Source organism: Nicotiana tabacum, chromosome 19 (genome assembly GCF_000715075.1).
Source record: "Nicotiana tabacum cultivar K326 chromosome 19, ASM71507v2, whole genome shotgun sequence".
Taxonomy (NCBI): Eukaryota; Viridiplantae; Streptophyta; class Magnoliopsida; order Solanales; family Solanaceae; genus Nicotiana; species Nicotiana tabacum.
In genome coordinates this window covers 110,762,746-110,787,657 of record NC_134098.1, presented here as the reverse complement: position 1 = coordinate 110,787,657, position 24,912 = coordinate 110,762,746, and the positions used below count along the sequence as shown (strand labels likewise).

The 24,912-nt window shown below is 36.7% G+C and overlaps 2 protein-coding genes across 3 annotated transcripts; one reads left to right on the top strand and one right to left on the bottom strand.

Annotated features, from left to right (window-relative positions):
* The first annotated feature begins 289 nt into the window (after positions 1-289).
* Positions 290-10,004, top strand: LOC107776882 (uncharacterized). The gene is made up of 3 exons (XM_016596831.2): positions 290-737; positions 4,861-5,009; positions 9,638-10,004. The coding sequence occupies exons 1-3, from the start codon at positions 552-554 to the stop codon at positions 9,774-9,776; spliced, it is 474 nt and encodes a 157-aa protein (XP_016452317.1). The 5' UTR covers positions 290-551; the 3' UTR covers positions 9,777-10,004.
* A 2,424-nt stretch (positions 10,005-12,428) lies between these two features.
* On the bottom strand, positions 12,429-14,342 carry LOC107776881 (dof zinc finger protein DOF2.5-like). 2 transcript variants are annotated; one of them, XM_016596830.2, is made up of 3 exons: positions 14,047-14,342; positions 13,178-13,661; positions 12,429-13,028 (listed from the first exon to the last, which is right to left on the bottom strand). In XM_016596830.2, the coding sequence occupies exons 1-3, from the start codon at positions 14,068-14,070 to the stop codon at positions 12,718-12,720; spliced, it is 819 nt and encodes a 272-aa protein (XP_016452316.1). In that variant the 5' UTR covers positions 14,071-14,342; the 3' UTR covers positions 12,429-12,717. The 2 variants fall into 2 exon arrangements, with proteins under 2 accessions (XP_016452316.1, XP_016452315.1); XM_016596829.2 differs by lacking the exon at positions 14,047-14,342 and adding an exon at positions 13,833-14,026.
* Between the last annotated feature and the right edge of the window lie 10,570 nt (positions 14,343-24,912).

Below are 24,912 nucleotides of genomic sequence, written 5' to 3'. Positions count from 1 at the left end.
TTTGACCGATTGTCAAGAAGGTGTTCAATAGATCCACTTTTAACTACTTTAGGTGCCTAATAGGAACAAATCCAAGTTAAAGGGCCAAAACGAAAAATTGCGGCAACGCCACTTATGTATTTGGCCTTTATAAAATGTTAGTAGCAATTGATCAATAACGAGATAATATTAAACAAAAGAGCTTCGTTTAATTTTCACTTAATATTAAACAAATGCTATTTTCTTTTCTATAATAATACAACAAAGAAAATGTGTAATCAATTGTCATTCAATCAAGTTTGATTAACTTATATTTCAACTTAAAAGAAAATCAATCATTATATATGTTAGAAAAAACTGTATGCAACTTAATTTGTTAAATTAAAAAAAGAAAGAAAAAAAGAACCTTGATAAATTAGAACGATATTATTAGTGGTAGGAGAGTGGATAATTATGAACTAGTCCACTGCTTCCAAATTAATAGTCGTTCCAATAGGAGCAAAGAAGAAGAAGAAAAACTGGTTTGGATTTGATAGAATTAGTGTTAGGATTGAGCTGAAGAGAAAAGGGAAATGGCAAATTTGTATGTAAAAGCAGTGCCTCCGGCGGATCTGAACAGAAATACAGACTGGTTCATGTACCCAGGAGTATGGACCACCTATATACTCATCCTCTTCTTCTCATGGCTTCTTGTTCTTTCCCTTTTTGGCTGCTCTCCTGGCATCGCTTGGACCGTCGTCAATCTCGGTCACTTTCTTGTATGTTCCTCTTTTAACCTAGCTGCTTCCACTTCTTATGTCTTTCATTTGGGTTTAAAGATTTTATCTTTCTTTCAGAATTTGGATTGTTTTCGTGAAATCGAGTGGGTTAAGATTAACCCTCTTGCGGTTTCGATTGTAGGCGTCTCTGTTTTTCATTTGGTTTCTTTTACCCTTGTGTTATTGGAGTAGCGTTTCTGATTCCTTTATGATAAAGATTTAATATTGATTGCCTGGTGAAATTGAATATGCGTCTGTCTTTCATTTGTATTCTAGTGTTTTTGGTCGGAGTCCTGAGAATTTGGATTGTTTTTGGCAAAATTGCTTGGTTTAAGATTGGCCCAAATTGTTTCCATTTCGGAATTTGTGAGCTAGACTGCAAGGTTTTCAAGTTCCTAGTGATTTAAGGATTCTCTCTTGAAGAAAAGGTTAACCAAAGGAAGCAAAATAAGCATAATATAGTTGAAGTAAAGGGTGTACTCAATGATGGAATGAAGATCTGTTGTCAATGATCCTGATTTCTTTCTAAAGAGAGTGAGTGGGCTTGAATTTTCTTATTAGTTAGTTCGGGGTTTACACAGGAGGTAAAGATTTAGGGGCTTGCGAGTTTTGCTTTCTTAGTCTGTATATCATTTGCATGCTTTTAACTATACCTTTCTTGTTTTTACTAGTTTGTACTGCAAGTATCAAGTTGAATGGGAAAAGTATATAGTCAACGTCTTGGAATGACCAAAATCCACATTTAGGTTTCTCCTACATTCTTAGACATTGAAAGAAAATTTCTTACATCTTCCTCTTGTCAAAGTCACAACAGTAAGCGTGATAAAGTAGTCTTTGATGCTAATTATTGGCTGTCTGTTATTATTTGCATTTTGACAAAGTAAGCTGCAGATGCACATCTTGCCTCTCCAACGTGGCCATTGCCGTGGCCTTTATAGATATAATCAGGGTTTGAACTTTAAATATAGCATGGCAAGCTGCAGATCTTACTTACAAGGTTATTTGACCTTGGAATACTGTTACCGTGTCTACTTAGAAGAAATCGATATGCTTCCTTTAAGTGATCTTTATAACAACTTTAAGGGCACCAAATCCTAGCCCTTTCTTGTAAGTAGGAATCATGTATAGGTTACATGTAGCACAGTTGCACTCATTCCACCTCCACTTGCTCGCACAACACCTTTTTTTGGAGTCAAAACTATCGTAATGTTAGTAGTGAGACAAACACCCTCACAGAAGTCTTCTAGTTAGACAATCCTAATAACACATACGTGGAAACCAAGACCTCTTAAAGTGGGCCCCTTATCACTTTTTTGGTATTAAGATGTACACAAATTACTGCAGTGTGAGGATTTTCTCATGCATTTGCACAATCCAAGAAGTATAATAGGATTACTTTCGGACTGCTTTGGGATAGAGGGGTAAAAAATAGTAAATCAACTAGCTGGACTACTACTCCTCACCTATGTCCTGTTTTCTCCAACTTCCTAGGTATCAGACCACTTCTCATTAACTTCACTTTTGCTTTTGTTCCAACTCAGTATTGGTTAACATCTATTCTCATCCATATTGGCCCTTCCCATAAAAATGAACAAACACTGCATACACGCACATATGTAATATATGCATCTCAGTAATCTGCAGCACTTAAATCTCAAGCACCTTAAATTTCCTGTTGGTTCAAGGAGATTTTCTCTAGACTTAATGTTCTTGGTGCTGCCTCATTGAGGTTTCCCTTCCCCTGCCTCTTTCGTGGGCTTGCCTCCACAAATTAAAAGAGCCTCTCATACCCCCATTGCCTCATCCAAGCATGGTTTCCCCTCGACAGGTAACCAGAGGATCAGAAGATACTTATACAGAAGCACTTTGGAGTTATCAAAAATCTTCAATTATCTTCTCTTCTATGTTAAAAAAAGAAAAGAAAAGGAGTTAGCAAAATCTTCAAGTTATTAATATATAATTATATATTATTAAAGCCAATTTAGATCAAAATATCAAAACCTATTTGGAGAATCATCAATTATATTCCTTCCGATGACATTGAAGGGTTTGTACCTATCTCTTAGGCGTCCTAACGATTTCAGATAAGTAATCACGAATGGATTGATGAGGATGAGCACGTGAATTTTAGATTTGAAGTCTCAGGCTTTTGTTTGGGAGCTATCAAACTGGATTGGCATTGGATCTGGTCCTTTTTCCTGAGCTACTTGTAAAATATTGGGGAAATATACTTGAGCTACATAGTTTGACGGTAGGGTTTCCGTAGGAACTTATATGTCTTGGATTTGGCCTAATTCAGTATTTCTAATTTTGTTATTGATGATCTTGCATTATTCTGATCTTTATCTTTTGTAATTTGTAATACTTAAGGTTGGCTGCACTCAGTCTGTACTTGGGTAAAATCCGTTTGTAGCATAAATTTTCGCATGTTTGATGAAAGTCTGATCCTGTCTTTGCGGAAAACTAGATGAAGATAAAATCTAGTTTTAGTTTGATGAAAGTCTGATCCTGTTTTAGTTTCACCAACTTCTCCTTTGGGTCATACAGTCTGCATTAAGATGAAAGTTGCATGTTCTTTATCTGGGTCCTTCTTTTCAAATAAAGTATAATCCCATTGACTGCATTAGAATTGAGAAAGAAAGGTAGGTTCAACCTTATTAAAAGGAGACATAGCAACTGAGAAAGATTTATTTTGATTTATAAACAATTAATCACAAACACTTCCAGCAAGTAGTTTTGAAAACTATTATAAAATGAATTACCAAAAGCGTAAGAAGCTAAGAGTGTCTTTTTCTTGAACTTTTGAAAGCTGCAGAAATTATGAAAAATCGCTGTATCTGTAAATTAAAGAAAATAAAAATCTGAAAGGAAAAGAATGTAGAGTACTAAAAGACTATACTAAGTGGGCCTTTGGACATAAGAATTGTAAAATTCCAAAATAGGGGGAAAATTTTTTTCAAGTGAAAATGGTATTGTGTTTGGACATGAATATAATTTTGGGTTGTTTTTGAAGTTTTGTGAGTGATTTGAGTGAAAATTTTGAAAAACAGCTTTTTGCAGTTTTTCAAATTTTCAAAAATTTGCAAAATGCATCTTCGAGTGAAAATTGGAAATTTTATGAACAAACGCTGATTTCGAAAAAAAGTGAAGTTTTTTTGGAAAAAAGGGAAAAATTTCTTATGTCCAAACGGGCTCTAAGACTCTTCAAAGATGTGAAATGACTGACCTTTTTTTTTTTGTATCAGTAAACAAGAGATATTGTTAATAGAAATAAAACCAGACACCAAGAAAGGCGATTGGTATGTACAAGAGTGGGCAGTAACGCCCAAAAACAAAAGAAAGAAATAGCCTCTATACCAAAGATCCTACTCCTGAAAAGAGCTAATGAAATCTATCATCCTGTCTATTTCATATACGTCCTGATAATTGCACCAAAAGGCTAGCATACGCAAGCATCTATATTTCATCTCCTGTACAGTGATTGCTTTGCCCTCAGAATGCCTAGAGTTCCTTTCTTTCTAGAGTATCCAACATATAAAACCTGGGATAGTTTTCCAGATTTCCTTCAGAGACTTATTTCTTCCTTTGAGACCCCAACCAAGCAATAGATCCTTCAGAGGGTTTGGCATGACCCATCTCAACTCGAACATGCTAAGGGACAGATCCCATAGTTGTTTAACAATCCAGCAGTGCAAAATTTCCATTCTCTTCTACCTTATTGTGAAGGTAGCATCTGTTACACATTGCAAAACCTCTTCGTTGGAGATTGGACTGTGTTAGACAGGCATGCTGCTTTGTGAGGTGCTTTTGATTTCGATATATTTCGACGGCGGTGCTTGAAAGTCATTGCCTCCTCTGTTCAACCAAGTGTAGCAAGATTTAACAGAGAAAAGTCTTTGACTTTGTCCCTTCCAATAGATAGAATCGCTCAATTGGGTAATGTATGCTTCTAAAATTCAACTTTCCTAATATTTTTCCTTTAATTTGGTCTCTGGTGAACTGCATCTTCATTTGTTTTGGCAAATGTTTATGAGGTTGATTGACTTATTATGACATCTTCACGTGATGTATCAAAATAAAGCAAGTGATATCTTCGTGTGACTGAGGATGCTTCAACATGCAGGTTACATATCACTTCTTTCATTGGAAGAAAGGAACCCCTTTTGCTGATGACCAGGGAATATACAATCAATTGACCTGGTGGGAGCAAATAGACAATGGGAAACAGCTCACTCGTAACAGGAAATTCTTAACTGTGGTGCCTGTGGTGCTGTAAGTTCATGTTTCTTTTTTGTTGACGTTCACAATCTGGTTTGGAAATGCTATTATCATCATGACTTACCCCAAAAGAAGGAAAACATGTGTTTTGGGGGGGGGGGGGAGGCTGCTGAGATAATGGTTGTTCTAGGGCCACTACCACATTTTATCTTCTCACTTCTGCTGCTGGATACAGATTTCGTCATTTTAGGCTTGTTACAATGCATGATCAAAATTGTTCTTTCTGCTGTTTATATAAAGTGTAGGTGGAAGTGGAACTTGATTTCATCTTTCTATTAGTATTTCGAAATCTAGAGAGATATGGTTTCTTATTTTCTGGAGTGAAAACTATGTTAAAGCAGGTACTATCTAGTTCTACAAAATGAACCTTATGAAACTATGTTGTCCAAGCAATGACAATCATTCAACTAATCCAGAATAAAATAATTAGAAATTTAAATTGTATTCCCAATAACAGGTTTGAGTCTTCTAATTGATGTGTTGGACACTTAGTATTTTCCCAAATTGTTCAAAGATTTATAATGTCTCCATGTGTGGACATTAAGGGTGTGTTTGGTATGAAGGAAAATGTTTTCCATGGAAAATGTTAATCACTCATTTTCTCTTGTTTGGTTGGTGAGTGAAAAACTTTTTCCGGAAAATATTTTCTAGTGTTTGTTTAGAGAGTAGAAAATATTTTTTAGGAAAACTTTTTTGAGTCTTCTAATTGATGTGTTGGACACTTAGTATTTTCCCAAATTGTTCAAAGATTTATAATGTCTCCATGTGTGGACATTAAGGGTGTGTTTGGTATGAAGGAAAATGTTTTCCATGGAAAATGTTAATCACTCATTTTCTCTTGTTTGGTTGGTGAGTGAAAAACTTTTTCCGGAAAATATTTTCTAGTGTTTGTTTAGAGAGTAGAAAATATTTTTTAGGAAAATAATTTTTTATGCTACTTTCTTCCTCCTCCCCCCCTCCAAAATCCTCATGTTTCCTATGCTCCTCCCCCCAAACCCCAAATACTCAATGTTTTGAGGACTCTATTTTCTTCAAGAGTTTAATTATTCTTTTAAAAATTCACACAAACCCAAAGTGACTAATGTGATGTTTTACTTTTTCACGCAAAAATAACGTTGAAATTTGTGCTACATAACTAAAAAGAAAATACTATTTCTTAGGTTGAAAAAGAAAGTACTCTTTCTACAACATGAAAAAGTACTCATTTTGTTAAAATGAGAGAACATACTTTTTCTACAATATAAAAAGAAAATACTCATTTTGTTGAGATGAAAGAAAATACTTTTTACTACGTCATTTTGTTGAAATGAAAGAAAATACTTTTTCTACATCATGAAAAGAAAGTACTTTTTTGTTGAGCTTTCTACGTCATGAAAAGAAAGTTTTTTTTTTGTTGAAATGAAAGCTACTACATCATTTTGTTGAAATGAAAGCAAATACTTTTTTTTTTTTGAGAAGGTAACATGTTATATGTATTAAACACAAAACAGTACATGGATTGTACTGAAACCATATATACAAGTGAGCAAAAAGAGTAAACCAGTCTACATGTCTAACGGGAACCTAATGTGTCTAAGATAGAAATAGTATCCTCTGGGTAGATCTTGTTGCACCAAAAACAAAAAAGCTTAATACAGTTAATTTTGATCTCTTGCAATGTGTTGTTGTTGTTCTCGAAACATCTAGAGTTCCTTTCTTTCCAAACTGTCCACCAAATACTAGCAGGGACCATTCTCCATCTGTTTTTGTTGTTTGCCCCAGCTCCAGCTGTTTTCCAACTAAAGAGAGCTTCAGTAATCTTTCCAGGCATTGTCCAAGCTATGCCTCTGAGATTAATGAAGATCTTCCATAACTGATCAGTTATCCTACAGTGCAAAAATAGGTGACCAACTATTTCCACTTCATTTTCACGAAGAAAACATCTTGAGCATAGAGTCCACTTCCTCTTGTTTAAGTTTTCATGTGTGAGCACAACTTCCTTTGTCAGTAGCCATGAGAAACATGCAACCCTATATGGTATCTTGGTGTTCCAAATATGTTTCCAGGGCCAGTTGGTGACTTGAGGAATTGGTTGGTTTATCGTTTTGTAGGCTGCATTGACACTGAATTTTCCACTGCTATGTCCCTGCCATCTCAATGTGTCATCTCCATTCTGAATTCCTGTGAAGTTGTCCAGTTGTTTGTAGAACTCAATCATTTTATTTATCTCCCAATCATTCAAGTCTCTTCTGAGTATTAGTTCCCAACCTTGAGGTGACCACATTTCCGCTATAGATCTCTGTTGGTGATGAGCTAGAGCATATATGTCAGAGCATAAATCCTTCAGAGCTCCATTTCCCATCCAATTGTCATTCCAGAATGATGTCCCGCTACCATTTAGCACTTTAATAGAGATTTGGCTTTTTAGAGCTGGCCATAATACCCTTATGGATCTCCAAAGACTAACTCTATAAGATGTGCTAACTGGTTTAGTCATCCAGTTGTCTTCTACTTCATATTTGGCTTTGATTACCTTGCTCCATAAACTTTGAGGGTCTTGAGAGTACCTCCATAGCCATTTTAGTTTAAGGGCTTTGCTGTGATTCTTCAAGTTTCTAATTCCCAATCCACCTTGCGCTTTGCTGAGAGTTACCTCTTTCCACTTGACTAGGTGATAGGCTTTTTTTCCCCTTTTGCCTTGCCACAAAAAATTCCTTCTTATGCTGTCCAGCCTTTGAATGACTCCCGCAGGAATGGAAAAAAGGGACATCATATAGGTTGGCAGTGAGTCTAATACCGAGTTAATTAGAGTGAGCCTTCAACCCATTGACAAATATTGACATTTCCATCTAGACAACTTTTTCTCACATTTCTCCAGTACATTGTTCCATATTGCAGTAGATTTTGACTTGGCCCCCAGTGGCATACCCAGATAAGTGGTAGGGATAGTCCCCACTTCTCCCTCCAGGATCAGTGCCAAATCCTCCATGTTTGTTACTTCATTGATCGGGAAGAGATGACTCTTTCTCCAATTAATGTGTAGCCCAGAAATTCCTTCGAAAAGAACCAGTATAATCCTCAAAACTCTTAGTTGTTCCACTTCTGCATCACAGAAGATCAAGGTGTCATCAGCATATTGAAGATGTGTAATCTCCTGGTTGTTATGTCCATTCATGGCTACCTCAAAGCCTTTAATCCACCCATTGAGTTTGGCTTTTTTGATCATGTTGTTCAAACCTTTTTCCCCTTTTTTTGATAGGGAAAACATTTTCCTCCAATTGGGGAGTAAAATGTTTTCCAAAACATTTAAGCCAAACAAACATGGGAAAATTGAAAAATAACACCCTAAGAGTCTGACAATTTTCGAAAATATAAGACTCTTAGGTCTCAAGGCTCAAATCTCATTGGAGACAAATAACACTAGGTTATTTCTTTTTATCTGCCTTAACCCTTAGTGGACAGAGTTATCGGGTACTTGTGCTGGTGGGAGGTAGCAGGTACCCGGTGGATTTAGTCAAGGTGTACATAAGTTGGCGCATACACCACCTTTATCAAAAAAACAAATTCTATAAATTTTGTAAAAATGTGGGAAAAGAAACTAAAATTAGAGAAGAAAAGTAACTCAATTGGAGTCTCAACAAAGGGCTCTACTTTTTAGAGAAAGCAAGTTTAGAAACAAAGTAAAAAAAGACTATAAAAGGAGAAGAAGAAAGCATTGAAACAAATCTCTTAATAAACTTAGATTTCCGTATTAATTCTTTTAGATCATTGCAATGATAACCCACAGAATGAGCAATCAAATAGTTCTACGACCCCTCTTAACAATAAAAAAAGGTTTTACAACCTTAAACTATTTGGAATACCATACCTCAAGCTATTTGGTGGACTGTCTGGCTTGAAAGAAACAATAGAATTTTTGAAGACACATCGAGCAATATTCACAGCCTTAAACAGAGATGTATTTTTTTGTTAGCTTTTTGGTGCAATCTGGTAACTGAACATGATGTAGATGGAATGCTAGATACAATAGAGGGTTTGCACAACCTGTAATTATGTCTGATGCACTGGCTTAGTGCATAAATTTATAATATCTTTAATTACTTATAAAGTAAAAAAAAAGGTTTTACAACCCCTCTTGATATCAGAATGCTTTTTAGATAAATATATCACATTTTTTTTTCTCGTATGTTAGCATTGATTAGTTATTACTATTATAATCTAACTACTTTAATGGTTCATATGCCTTTTGTTTTAATGGTAGAAGAATTTGTCAACTTTTGCTTCCTGATAGTTGAGATTTACCGTTGTCACGCATCTGAGGCATGTGGAATACGAGGTGCCGACCCCATGGGTATGCAATATAGCATGCCAAGCATATAGCAGTAGAGAAACGTAGTTTGAACAAAAACAATTTTTGTGTATATATGAGCAAAAGAAGATGTCAAAGTTACTTCTTTTCCCATCTAAGACGCACGAGATGATTTTAGCCCAAAATATTGGTCTTTGGTATTTCAGCAGATTGCTAATGTTAAGTGAGAATTCGGGGGATGCTTTCTGCAACTCGCTGTAGTTCTAATTTTCCTTTTCTTTTCTAGATGACATTTTACTTGTGAAATTTGATAGCCAACTTGTTCTACTGGCAGGTACTTGATAGCCTCACATACAACTGATTACCAACATCCAATGCTCTTCTTCAATACCATTGCTGTGATGGTGCTGGTTATTGCCAAGTTCCCCAATATGCACAAGGTCCGAATCTTCGGAATTAATGGGGATCCGTGAATGGTTCTTTTTTATTTTCAGTTTGTTGTTTTGCAAGATCTAAGCTTTTTCATCCTCCTGCCTGCGTAAAGCTTGTCTCTGTATAGAAGTCAGGACAGTAAAGAGTACTTTGCTTCTTTAGTGCTAGTGCTTCTCTAGATAATATACTGGAGCAATAAATGTAACAAGTTTTCTGTACAGTGTAATTTTACCTTGTAATGTTACATGAGAATACCATAATTAGTTCAATCCATTATACTATAATGTTTGATATACTACCATTTTAATATCTTTTTTGAGATTTTGTGGTGGGAAACTAATGACATTTTGACACCATGACAATTGCTCTCACTTCGGAACAAGAATCATGTTTATTTCTCTACTCTTGTAAAAATGCAGCATTTGAAAATGAACTCCAACATTATATATTTGAATTTTGAAGTAAATTCTTCAGTGCCTTGAATGGAATACGTCTACCATCTGCTTATGCTGCGGCAACGTCTACCATCTACTTAATCATAGGCTCTGAGTGGTAGGATTATTTTCAGTTCAAATTTATTCTGCAGAACTCGCTTTTCAGGAGTTTAATTCTTATATTGATATGAAATATTGAATACGACACACTAGGTGTAGTACGTAATTTTTAAATCTTCAAATTATGTTTTAGAAAAAACTATGGAAAACTTACCTTGATGTTGATTTGTTGAATTGTTGAATTGGTCACATAAATTCCAACAGTTGAATGCTTCACATAAAGAAGCTAATAACGGACCTATATCTCTGAGACCCAACCTACAAGGATGGAAGTTCGATCTATCTTCAAATATTTCAAAATCAATTTAAATTCTTACACATTAACCGCGTATTTTTTTTTAAAACACTATCAGCTTATGTAAAAGACAAGCTATAAGTATTTATTTAGTAAACGTGATATTATAACTTTTTTTTGCTTGAAATAATAACTTTAAAAACGTAGTACGTCGTAATCGGTTAACTCTGCAGTCTGCACTAATACTATAAAATTTTGCATACGTGTATAATTAAATCATTTTTAAACGGTCACTCCTACAATAGTCGGGTATGTTAGGAACTGACAGAAAAGGTTATTAATTAAAAGAAAAAGGATTAGGTATTGGTTGTGGCAGCAGGTAGGTTCCTTTTTGTTTAAAAATTACAATTTGCTTAGTGGCGTTGTTAAATACTACTATTATTATTATTAGTATTTCAATCAATGTTAGACCAAAGAACTTCAATTGTTTTCATTGTCTTTTAATAATAGATGAACTACTTGTATAATTTCAAACTACTACCGGTAAGACGGTCGCCCTTTACACATAGACGGAACCAGAATTTGAAAATTAAGTCTTATTACTGAACCCTAACTCGTTGTAGTTACTGGATCCGCAATTAAATATTTTTACTTATTTAATTAATTTTTTAATACAAATACAAGGTTTAAGCAAAAGCTACTGGGTTCCGAACCCGTAGCTACTACACTACCTCCGCCCCTGCCTTTACATATCATTGCAAGCTAGCTATGGCTCTCACTATAGTACTTGATAAGTTTTCCAGAGAGAAATTAATCCATATTCTTGAACTTGATGGACGAAAGATTGTACGTAACTAAGTTGGAGTTGTAACTTAATATTGCAACGTCACTAGCACCATATATATATATACTTGTTCGCCTTTCTCCTATTTACGGTTCACCCCTAATAAATTTGTTTAAAAGAAGAAAAAAAAAAGGGGCTCCTAATACATACTGCATGACCACCCAATACATGCACCATGTGCGTGAAAGTTCATTAATATATTTAACTTTGCAACGTTATGATGTGTTTTTAAAAATAGTACGTGTGCATTAAATTGATAACTAAGTTCTATATATGCATTGATGGTGTAAAGATCCTTTACACCATTAAGTTATTTAGCTAAAAATTGGTTATAGGTAATTGTTATTGAGTGTTGTGTATTTATATGGATTGATAATCTAGAACAAAAATTTGCAATATGTCAGAAACGATAAACTTATATATAGTGTAAAATTGTTTACTACGTTAGTATGTATTATAAGTTAAATTGATATGTTGCATGCCTTCATAGTTGCAGAAACAAACGACATTATGTGCTTCAATCACCACAAAATAAAAGAATATGAGTGCTTCATTGTAAAAATTAATAACAAAGACGTGATGAAAAGATGACAGTCAAAACAATAACAAACTCTTTAAATACATACGGTTCTAGTTTTCATATATCCACTGATAATTTTTTTTTACACTAGATCATTTAAAAGTTTGCGATAATTGTATAATGAAAATCTCAATGTCATTGTCACGAAGCATAAACATGATTAACCAACTTATTCAGACAGGAATATATCATTTTCTTGTTTCTCTATCCATCTAATTTCATTTTTAACGAAACTTTTCAGTTAATTAAATGTATAATAAAGTGCAAACTAATTATCAAGAAGTGGAAACCAAAAAGAAGGAAGACCAGGCCATCTGATCATAAGCTACTTCCAGCAAGCTAGGTCTGTTGTAATTAATTAAGCAATCTCTTTGAACAATTAATTAGGGTAGACGAAAACAGAAGGAAGTAAACAACAAAAAGAAAAGGTGCTTGTCGACAAATTAAGTTCATCTAAAACACAATATAGCTAATAAATAGGCGGTAATTAAGGTAGTTATGATCATATATAGTAGTACTAGTACAGAACCCTAGATGCTGACTTTAATCAAGCTAGCTTCCCTAATCTCAAAGTAACCATAGAGCAAATTAAGAACAATAGTACCAGAACTAGCTGTCTTCTATGTTAGTACTTAGTTCTAAACATCACCAAACAAATTATAGTAACCAAAGCTGTGAAAAGAGAGAACAAAGACACCCCCAAAAAAGGAAAAAAAAATGCATTTGAAAGTGAGATTTCTGCACATTATCGTTACCCTTAATTAATACTTTACCAGGATCCTCCACCTAACATCCCGTTCCAAAATCCAGCAGTTGAATTCTCCTGTCCCTTACTCTGATGATCAGCTCCTAGAGGGAACATTATTCTTGCACCTCCATTTTCTTGAACCCCAGTTGAATAACTTAAGGCAGCTGCTGCATGATTATTACTACTAGCACTAGGTTTTAATTCTTGAAATGGAAACCCTGATGTGTATAAAGTATTCAAATCTGGTGGTGCTGGCGACGAGATGAATGAAGTAAACCCTCTTGAGGCTATTCCAGTCCTAAGCAGCTCCAAAGCTGATATTGGTGTACTACCTGAAGTTGAATACAATGACGATATGAAGATTGTTGGAGATATAATTAAGTAAATAAAAATATATTCTTTTAACAGTTTAAACTTTTAGATGTGATGGGATCACACTTCATGAATTGAGATAGATCAGTTTCAACAAAGAGATGAGTACCTAGATGATTGTTACCATTGTTGCCGCTATCCATCTTTGGCAATTCAAGAAACTGAGGCACACCATGGAACTGATGATGATCGTGTGACATAGTACTATGGAACCCGAGGTTAAGATCTTGGCTACTTCCAACAATAATCTTATTAGGGTTTTGAGGAGAAAACCCTGGATTAGGGTTCAGATCGGGAAGCTTTTGCGATAAAGAAGAAGAAGAAGAGGAGGTTGATCTTTTGTTGTTTTTTCTTGAACCACCACCAACTGGAACATTCCTCAGAGTGCCACCTTCAGTCCAATACCTTCTACAAGTCTTGCAAAAGTATCTTGGTTGAGTCAAACTGTAGTTGTTGTAGTAACAAAACTTTGTATTTGTTGAATTACACCTTGGACAATTTATTGCTTGATCCTTAACTGGCCTCGCCTTCTTTTCCACCGTAATATTAGGAGGAGCTATTTCTGCTGCCATAGATTTCACTATTCCAATATCCTGAAAATTAACACACAAAAAAAAGGGAACCAAAGAAAAAAGATAGCAAGATTATTTATATTAGCTAAACAATGACAAAGTACTGAATGACAAACACCGGATAACTTTCAACTTTTAAAATTAAATTGAAAGAAAGTAAAAAAAACGAACAACAATAATAACGAAGAACACCTTTTTTCCATATGCTATCATGTGGAAAGGGGCAGAAAGAAAAAGTGCACTGCTTTGATGTGTAAAGAGAATGACCACTTTAATTTGAAAAATAAAAGGATGATATGAAAGGTTTAAAAAATTTAAACTAAGAATGTTAAAATTCAACATTTTTCTTAAGCAAATAGGAGTAATTAATGAAGTGGTGCAGATAAATGAATTAATTTGTACCCACCTGAGTCCATTGAGTAGTCTCCATAAATCCGAAAAAAAACTAAAAAGGTTCAGAGGGGAAAAAGCAGCTGATGTCCTCAAGATGGAGAAATTTTCACCTGCTTTTAATTTGTCTGGAGCTGTCTTTAGTGGAAGAAAGAAAGAATTGGAGCTGTCTTTAGTGGAAGAAAGAAAGAATGTTTTTGAGTTGTTTGTGTGTTGGCTTTAATGGTTTAGGTAGCTTTACTTTTCCAGATGATGGAAAAGAAAAAGATAAGGGGGATGTGTTTGTTTTGACTACACTTGACAACTTTATGTGTGTAATATATATTGGATCTGAACTTTTGTCCGGATTTCAAACAAGGATAGATAGAGTATTCAATCTATTTTTAAACCTTTGTGAGTGGAATTCTGAATGGATATGTCTTGTGGTGGGTTCCCCCTTTTTGACCCTATAATGGGGGACTTTGATTCTTATTATTCGTTTATTGTCATTTCATTTTTATTTAGTAACTTTTCCCCCTCATTTCTAGCACTAAGCTCAATTAAGTGATTTTACCTTCAATACCTGCAATATATACATCTATATAAATCCATGCTTCTGTTCCATTATGGAAAAAAAGAAAAAAGAATTCAGTAGGGTTTTAATTACTCACGTTTTCTATGTTCCAAAGTGCCTTGTTGTTAAAGTTGTTGATCTTATATTGAGAAACTCACATAGTTTATATTGAGAAACCTTACATTACTTGTCAAGCACTTTAATTAAAATAAAATCTTCTTTTGCATGTTTATTTGTTATTTCAACTTTTTGGGAACAACATTCCTTGCTAGTTGGGCAGAGATGATCAAGTCTCAGAATTAAACACTCTGGAATATTGATCACCAACGTAACTACTGGATTGTTTGTATGTCCATTACCTTTTGTCAGTTCTCGGCAACGTGTGATTATTATTATTATTATTATTGCTCCTACAATTACGTGACATGAACATGCTTAACTTTAACCAGCTAGACTCTAAATGTCCTCTCTATCTCTTTCTTTTCTTTTTCTCCCACAACAATCTGTTTTCTCTTTTTGTCGTAAAGTAAATTACTTCATTCCTAAGTATGAGTATGATATAGCCTTTTCAGTGTTTCCCTTTACTAAAGCATTCTTCACTACCTTTAGAAATTATTCTGAAAAAGACATTATGATTTCATACCAACCATGCATATCAGTCCACTACATTTTGCTTTTGTTGATTTATATGTTCGAACACCCCCCCCCCCCCCCCCGTATATTTACGTACTCATTCTCCTATATCCCCCCCTGCAGATAACCTAACTTTGAGTATAGAGCATCTAATCTCAGTTTCCTTCTTCCTGCCAATATCTATGTCTCTTCATTTTTTTTTCTTCTCTCCTGGCGCTTGCCCCTCGGCTACGTAATGTGTGTGCCTCTATATATATATAGAGCGCGCAGTAGGGAATTCATGATTATGAATGAAGATGATAAGAAACATTGAGACTGGATTTAAATTCTGGTGTTGTGCAATTAATTAATCCAGCATTAATGGGATATATATAATGATGTCAATCCCATAGTTCCGTGACTTCCGTCAATTAATTTAATTTACATCATGACCACCTATGTTACTCCAGGTTACACCTATGCTTTTCAATACTAGTTATGCCATGCAATGGATAAAGTCATACATCTTATACTACAATTTCTTTTGATCATAAGGATCTTTGTACAAGATTTCTCCGGCCTATGCCACTAAATCAATTGCTTAAGTGTAACGACCCGACCGGTCGTTTTGAGTATTACAACCCCGTTTCCCCATCTACTGCTCAAATTGGGCTTTACAGTTGTTGTGTGACTTGCCGAGGAAATTGGTTTGGGTCCGGTGAGGTTTTGGAATGAATTGGAACACTTAGTTCCAAGGTTTAAAGCTTAAGTTAAAATAGTGACCGGATATCGACTTATGTGTAAACGACCTCGGAATTTAATTCTGATGATTCCAATAGCTCCGTATGGTAATTTTGGACTTAGGAGTTTGTCCAAAAAATTATTTGGAGGTCCGTAGTGGAGTTAGGCTTGAAATGCCGAAAGTTGAATTTTTGGGAAGTTTAACCGGAGGGTTGACTTTTTGATATCGGAGTCGGAATCCTATTATGAAAATTTGATTACCTCCGTTATGTCATTCATGACTTGTGTGTAAAATTTGAGGTCAATCGGACACGAATTGATAGGTTCCGAAGTCGTTTATAGAAACTAGAAATTTCAAAGTTCATTAGGCTAGAAATGAGGTGTAATTCTTGGTTTTAGCGTTGTTTGAGGTGATTTGAGGGTTTGCCTAAGTCCGTATGATATTTTAAGACTTGTTGGTATATTTGGTTGAGGTCCCGGGGGGCTCAGGTGAGTTCCGAAGGGTTAACAGATCATTTTTGGCCTTGGTGAGATTGCTGATATGTGCTACTGCATTTTTCTGATTTTCTCTTTCGCGTTCGCGAAGAGTGTTTTCTGCGTGTGAGGTTTTGTTCTTCGCGTCCGCGAAGGGGAGGACGTGAATGCGAAGGTATGGTCTGTGTGTGCATCACGAACGCGTGAGAGGTGTCGCGTTCGCGAAGAGGAGTGAGGCTATTGGGGAACCCCGGGTCCTTGTTCTACGCGTTCGCGAGGTGGTGGTCACGTTCGCGAAGGTCTGAGCTGGTAAAGCTTCGCGTTCGTGAAGCCGTGGTCGCGTTCCCGAAAGGTAAGATTTGCAAAGCTTCGCGTTCGCGAAGAGTTAAATTTGTGGGCAGTCGAGTTGTGCTTCGCGAACGTGAGGGACCTGTCGCGTTCGCGAAGAGGAGAGGTCTCGACAGAAAGTTTAAGTTCAGAAAATGGGACTTTCCATTTTTTATGATTTGGAGCTCGGATTGAGGCGATTTATGGGAGATTTTCAGAGAAAATAACGGTGTAAGTGTTCTTAACTCAATATTGGTTAAATTACCCGAATCCATGGTTGTTTTTAATATTTAATTGGTGAATTAAGTTGAAAAATTGTGCAAAACCCTCTTGGTTTAATTTGGAGATTTGAGGGTCGAGTTGATGTCGGATTTGAGTAAAATTTGTATGGTTGGACTCATGGTTGAATGGGCATTCATATTTTGTAACTTTTGTCGTGTTCCGAGACGTGAGCTCCACGAGCAATTTTTGAGTGTAATTTCAGAATTTTTAGAAAATATTAGTATTTTGATATGGAATTAATTCCTATAATTTTTGTGAACTGAATCAAATTAATTATGACTAGATTCGAGCCGTTTGGAAGTTGATATGCACATAATGGAATTTCTGGAGCATTGCTTAGCTTGCTCGACATTGGATTTGGCTTGTTCAAGGTAAGTAACTCTTCTAATCTTGGAGTTGGGGGTATGAACCCTGAATATATGTATTTCGTGAATTGTTGGGAGGTGACGCACATGCTAGGTGACGGGCGTGTGGACGTGCACTATAGAAATAGTAACATAATTGTTTATGTGGAATATTGTAGTTAAATAATCTCGGCATTTTCTATGCGGTTTTATGAGTTAAAGAAATTGAGCTGAAAAGCATATTAAAAATCATGTTGAGGCTATGTGCCAGTATTATTAGGACCCACATAGGACATATTGTTGTGAAATATTTATTTTAAATTGAAAATTCATACTCAGTCATTTTTATTTTATTGCATATCATATCTCAGTCTCTCTTGTTATTTATTGATACATCATATCATCATTTTGGTCTATTCTCATGACATTGTGAGCCCATGAGAATGAGACTGGAGAGATTGATGACTGAGGGAGGCCGAGGGCCTGATTGTGAGGATATTTTTGGGATCGGGTTGCACGCCGCAGCAGGCCATGTTGGCTTTATATATATTATACTATTGCACGTGAGTTGTCCGTGCGGATATATTATACTATTGTACGTGAGTTGGCCGTGCATCACGTGAGTTAGCTGTGCGGGTCTATATATTATACTATTGCACGTGAGTTGGCTGTGGAGCACGTGAGTTGGCCGTTCGGATCCAGATATTATTATAACACGTGAGTTGTCCGTGCAGCACGTGAGTTGTCTGTGCGGATCCAGATATGATATTATAGCATGTGAGTTGTCCGTGCTTATAGCGCTTGGGCTGTAGGAGCCCCTCATGAGTCTGTACACACCCCCGGTGAGCACAGTCAGCTATAAACAGGGATAGGGCTGCACGCCGCAACAGGTATGGTATAACGTTGAATGATTGAGTGTGCTGAGCATAGTGAGAGAGATTGCGAGACAGTGAGATTGAGTACTCTGAGAGTGTGAGTACCTGAGTACAATCTCTGAGATACATTGCTTTGACATGCACACATGACATACATGTATAGAGATGTATTTTCCTCATGCTGTACAGTATCACATCATTCATGATTTCTCACACATGTTGACAGACGGGCATAGTCATGCATTTGTTTTACATGGGTTATCTGGAAAGAAAATGAAACATATCATTTATTATTGAAAGGATTTTGGAAAAATTATTGCTTTCAAACTTATTCATATCTTTTTGGAAATTTCGGTAAATGATTTGGATTTTTCACTGATGTACTTGAAAGGAAGAACTATTATTTTTGAAATCATGATTTAGCTGAGCATTTATTCTTTGAGTTACTTCTGGTATTACTTGTTTTATATTGTTATGAACCATTGTTGGTTATGGAAGTCGGACTCTGACCTTGGTACAAGCTCGTCACTACTTTTAACCTAAGGCTAGGTTTGTTACTTACTCAGTACATGTGGTCGGTTGTACTGATACTACACTTCTGCACATTGCGTGCAGATATTGGCTGTCGTTGTTGCTATGTTCGATGGCTGCCGGATTTGAAGATGCACCTGCGTTCCGGTTGTTGCTGCCTCTTATTCATGGTAGCCTTAGATTCATGAAAACTCTGTTTATGTACTTTTCAAACAGATGATGTATTATTTCATACCAGCTTTGTATACTCTATTCTTAGAAGCTCATGGTTTGTACTACCAGTTCTTGGGGGTTGTATAAGATTAAGATCTTTATTCACTTAACTTGCTTTAATAATTATTATTGGAATTGGATAATTGAAAGTTGGCTTACCTAGCAGGTTGGGTTAGGTACCATCACGACTAGTTGGATTTTGGGTCGTGACAAGGTGGTATCAGAGCTCTAGGTTCATAGGTTCTACAAGTCATGAGCAAGTGTCTAGTAGAGTCTTGCGGATCGGTATGATGACGTCCATACTTATCTTCGATAGGCTACATGGCATTTAGGATATATACTTCTCATCTTTCTTTCCTTATCGTGTGGGATCAACTCAGCTTGGGACATAACTCTTTGAATTCCTTCCACGTATTCGTATGCGCACGTGAGTGCTTGGTATCAGCTGTGCACCGCCGGCTTGTGATTTTTATGAACGAGGTTCAAGATATGTATTCTATGTTTTGGTGATGGGCCAGTCTGGAGGACTTGAGGCCAGGTTTAGACCGCAGCTTAAGCTAGGTAGCTTCAGTTGTAACCTATACAATTGGACTCATATGTCCGGTAATGACCTTGCAGTGGAATTTGTGGCTCGAAGAGCGGTGGAATGGCTTTGTGATGAGTATGATGTAAATACGGGATGTGTTAAGATGATTTGAATATGACAAGAATTGTTTCCTTGAAATGTAAAGGAAAGGCCATTGGGTGTTTGATTTTCGAATTGATGTGGCGTACAATCTCTAGAATGCATGTTTTGAAGAATCTTTCATGTTGTTAAATTCTAGGACAAACTAAATTCTCATGTCTTGTTAATAAGTTTGGACTTGGAAAATTAAGTGATTGCATAGTAATTGTGACTGCGAAAGGGTATAACAAGATATCAAGTTGAGGCTAAGCAGGTGGGTTATTCCGTGCGGAGTAATCTACGTAGGTGTATTCCTTATGATGTGAGTGGAGAGTTTCTTTTCTGCCAGTGGGGCATATGTGTGGAGATTTGAATTTGAATCTGGCTGAGAAAGTTGACTTGAGTGTCAAGAGAATAATTGCGAGCTTAGCGGATGATTTGGGATATTTTTATGGCGTTGCATGAGTTTGAGAAGAAGTTTCGTTGAACTGACTATGGCATTATGACAGTAATAGAAGTATTGGTATTATGAGTTACGAAATATATTAATCTATGGCTTTGAGCCAAGTGGGAGAGCCTGCTATTGATAAATTCAATTTCATGATTATATGTAAAGGTTTAGTTTTGGGCTGAGGCATACTGGTGGGTCAGTTATGACTTGCAAAAGTTGAGATCGATAATGACTCGAATAAGGAAAATTCCTGGTTACGGGTTATATTGCACTTATGAGTATATGAAAATTGTGGGATGAGTGAGTTGTTATTTGTGAATGATGTAGTGCGCACAGAGTATGATTTTGATAGGTGTATTAAAGTAGAGTTACTTCTTTGAGTGTTGTTGTGCTAATGGGGCACGTGTCTTTTGGCTCATTTGGGCAGTGTAAGGTGGATTTGAACAAAGGGGGTGACTCTCGAGAAAGTTCTAATGGATTCGAGATTAATATCTAACAATTGAGAATTTTTGGCGGATTTGTTTATGGTTAAAATCTGAGATTTAAGTTGGATGGTGTCGAGACTTGTGGCATTTTTGTATATCATTATGGATTTTATATTTTGGTATCAGGAAGGTGAATGAAACGGCCTTAAACCCAAATAAGGTATTTTCAGAGTGGGTGTTTCGGTTGTGGTATTTATAGAGGTAATTATGATGTGGTGAGACTCTACAGATGTTTTGGTGGCAATATTCGTAGGTTTGGTGACCTACGTGGTTTGGTCGAGTTAGAAGAATTTAGTTTTAATAGATTGGTTATGTGAAAATGGATTTCAAAGTATTCTTGATGGTTTCTACCATGGATTGAACCGGATATTATCTACTGGTGTGGGAAACGTGTTGTGTATTGTGATTTCCTCCTGAAAGGAAGCAAGAGGAAGGTTTCTATCTAACCGGGTATGTAATTTACTGGTGACTCAGAGTTGATAATGGGATTCTTGTGCTTATCACATGATGGCATAATAGATGTGGTGTGTTGTGCGGGATTAGGATTTACATGTACAAGGTGGCAGTTCAGTCTTGAAGAAAGGTAACGAAGTTTGGGCAGAATGGTCATGAATTCTCAAACAATATGGGCGGTTCCAAATGACTAGATGAATACGATTGCTACTTGGTGTTGTATGAGAAGGGTGCGTATTTCAGAAGGCATATTGTATTTTGACTTAAGGATGTTTAATTAGTATTGCGGTACTCACATGGTTGATAGACTGCTGATATTCAAATTTTTCCAAGTGGAACGGAAGAACTTTTAAAGTATTTCTCGTGGGATGATCGTGTATGAGAGAAATGTTAGACATTCGGGCGGTGGAGATGGAATCAGATATGGTGATTCGCGTGTTCTATGGATTGGAGATTGGGAGTTCTCAGGAGCAGATTATTTCATGGTTGTGGACTGTGAAGTTGTGGCCGGAGCTAGCCAAATGATAGAATGTGTTGTGATTCAGTCATTATGGATTTTCGGAGGTTTTTTTTTTTATCTATTTGTGGGTAATCCGAGTTGATTTTGGGGTCCATTGGTAGGCCCAATTAAGATGTGTATTCTGCACCGATCCGGAATGGTTAGCTCCATACTGCTATTATTGAGGGATGTGTCATTCGGTTGATGTTGAACTTATTCGTGTTCTGAAATGATCTGTGAGTTACTCCTTTATGCTACGAGGAGTTGTGATTCATTGGTTATGTGCACAGATGGTGCGGTTCTATTTGAGCTTTATATCGAAATTTGAGCGTGATGAGTATTTGGGTATTGCATGATCGATTGCGTAATGGTTATGTTCTTTCAAGTTTTGTGTGGCATTTTTGTCATTTGCCTCTCTGTGGTTATTGCTTTTGAGCGGGGTGGCTCGAGGTATATATTATGGACCCGTGTTTGGATAGGGTCACGCATTGCAGCGGAGTTATGTTAAGGTATGAACCTTGTGGTAGAATCGGGTGATGGTTCTACGGTGTATGATGAATTTTTAGCGTTTCGTTGTGGCGGTACTTGTTAATCTGGCGGGGCAGTTCTCTCATTTGAGTCATTTTCCATGACTGGGTACATTTCAATTGCTGCGTATTAGTACACGGCTAGCGCGGGTGGTGGCTCTGATGTTATATTAGTGTGGCATGTCTATGGAACAATTGTGTTTAGTAATATACGGCCATTGGACCTAGAATGGGTAGTATCAAGTTTGATTTCGGTATATTCGGGAGTATAATATTGAGAGTCGGCTCAGAAAGCGATTATGGTTCTGGTCGGGGCGAGAGAGCTCCGTGGCTTGTTGATTTGGTGAGTGGTCATGAAATTTTGCGTGTTTCTTTTATTATAGACAATGTATGAAGGTTTTGGGACGAGGTTTGGTTCGATATAGGTTTAATACTAGTATGTGGTTGGTTTTAGAGTAGTCACTGCGATCAGGAATGGTGCTACGAGCATGCGAGTTATGTAATATGTTGGTTGATTATATCTGTGGTTATAGTTATAGCTCGATACAACTTGTTCGGACTTATACGGTGTGTAAATGTAAGATTTGTGTCTTGAAAGAATTTCTAAAGGTGGAAAAATAAACTCCAAGGTTTATGGGCGAAGGTTAAATTAATGACTTTCGGTTGTATTGTGTAGTCTAGCCTATGTGGAATAGGGTGACGTGGGTTCACCCCCAAGTACGTGTGTGGTAAGATGGAACAGTGATTTGATAGCTTGGAAACAACTCTTGGCATGTTCGAAGACGAACATATGTTTAAGTGGGGGAGAATGTAACGATCTGACCGGTCGTTTTGAGTATTACAACCCCGTTTCCCCATTTACTACTCAAATTAGGCTTTACAGTTGTTGTGTGACTTGCCGGGGCAATTGGTTTGGGTCCGGTGAGGTTTTGGAATGAATTGGAACACTTAGTTCCAAGGTTTAAAGCTTAAGTTAAAATAGTGATTGGATATCGACTTATGTGTAAACGACCTCGGAATTTAATTATGATGATTCCAATAGCTCCATATGGCGATTTTGGACTTAGGAGCGTGTCCGAAAAATTATTTGGAGGTCCGTAGTGGAGTTAGGCTTAAAATGCCGAAAGTTGAATTTTTGGAAAGTTTGATCGGGGGTTTGACTTTTTGATATCGAGGTCGGAATCCTATTCTGAAAATTTGAATACCTCCGTTATATTATTTATGACTTGTGTGCAAAATTTGAGGTCAATCGGACATGAATTGATAGGTTCCGGAGTCGTTTGTAGAAACTAGAAATTTCAAAGTTCATTAGGCTTGAATTAGGGTGTAATTCATGATTTTAGCATTATTTGAGGTGATTTGAGGGTTCGACTAAGTCTGTATGATGTTTTAGAACTTGTTGGTATATTTGATTGAGGTCCCGAGGGGCTTGGGTAAGTTTCGGGGGGTTAACTGATCATTTTTGGCCTTGGTGAGATTGCTGATATGTGCTACTGCATTTTTCTGATTTTCTCTTTTGCGTTCGCGAGTGGGCCCTCGCGTTCGCAAAGAATATTTTCTGAGTGTGAGGTTTTATTCTTCGCGTCCGCGAAGGGGAGGACGCGAACGCGAAGGTATGGTCTGTGTGTGCATCGTGAACGCGTGAGAGGTGTCGCATTCGCGAAGAGGAGTGAGGCTATTGGGGAACCCCAGGTCCTTGTTCTACGCGTTCGCGAAGGTCTGAGTTGGTAAAGCTTTACGTTCGCGAAGCCGTGGTCGCGTTCCCGAAGGGTAAGATTTGCAAAGCTTCGCATTCGCGAAGAGTTAAATTTGTGGGCAGTCGAGTTGTGCTTCGCGAACGCGAGGGATCTATCGCGTTCGCAAAGAGAAGAGGTCTAGACAGAAAGTTTAAGTTCAGAAAATGGGACTTTTCATTTTTAACGATTTGGAGCTCGGATTGAGGCAATTTTTGGGAGATTTTCAGAGGAAACAGCGGGGTAAGTGTTCTTAACTTAATATTGGTTAAATTACCCAAATCCATGATTGTTTTTAACATTTAATTGGTGAATTAAGTTGAAAAATTGTGCAAACCCCTCTTGGTTTAATTTGGAGATTTGAGGGTCGAGTTGATGTCGGATTTGATTAAAATTTGTATGATTGGACTCGTGGTTGAATGGGCGTTCATATATTATAACTTTTGTCGTGTTCCGAGACGTGAGCCCCACGAGAAATTTTTGAGTGTAATTTTAGAATTTTTGGAAAATATTAGTATTTTGATATGGAATTAATTCTTATAATTTTTGTGAGCTGAATCAAATTAATTGTGTCTAGATGCGAGCCGTTTGGAAGTTGATACGTGCATAATGGAATTTCTGGAGCATTGCTTAGCTTGCTCGACATTGGATTTGGCTTGTTCGAGCTAAGTAACTCTTCTAATATTGGAGTTGAGGGTATGAACCCTGAATATATGTATTTCGTGAATTGTTGGGAGGTGACGCACATGCTAGGTGACGGGCGTGTGGGCGTGCACTATAGAAATTATAACATAATTGTTTATGTGGAATTTTGTAGTTAAATAATCTTGGCATTTTCTATGCGGTTTTATGAGTTAAAGAAATTGAGCTGAAAAATATATTAAAAATCATGTTGAGGCTATGTGCCAGTATTATTGGGACCCACATAGGTCATATTATTGTGAAATATTTATTTTATTACATATCATATCTCAGTCTATGTTGTTATTTATTGATAGATCATATCATCATTTTGGGCTATTCTCATGATATTGTGAGCCCATGAGAGAGAGACTGGAGAGATTGATGACTGAGGGAGGCCGAGGGCCTGATTGTGAGGATATTTTTGGGATCGGGCT

Coding starts and splice junctions, on each gene's coding strand:
- LOC107776882 (XM_016596831.2), top strand. CDS start 552: ATGGCAAATTTGTATGTAAAAGCAGTGCCTCCGGCGGATCTGAACAGA. Junction 738..4,860: donor TCAATCTCGGTCACTTTCTT/GTATGTTCCTCT, acceptor TTCAACATGCAG/GTTACATATCACTTCTTTCA. Junction 5,010..9,637: donor ACTGTGGTGCCTGTGGTGCT/GTAAGTTCATGT, acceptor TTCTACTGGCAG/GTACTTGATAGCCTCACATA.
- LOC107776881 (XM_016596829.2), bottom strand. CDS start 13,982: ATGTTGAATTTTAACATTCTTAGTTTAAATTTTTTAAACCTTTCATAT. Junction 13,662..13,832: donor TGATAGCATATGGAAAAAAG/GTGTTCTTCGTT, acceptor GTTAATTTTCAG/GATATTGGAATAGTGAAATC. Junction 13,029..13,177: donor CAATGGTAACAATCATCTAG/GTACTCATCTCT, acceptor ATTCAACTTCAG/GTAGTACACCAATATCAGCT.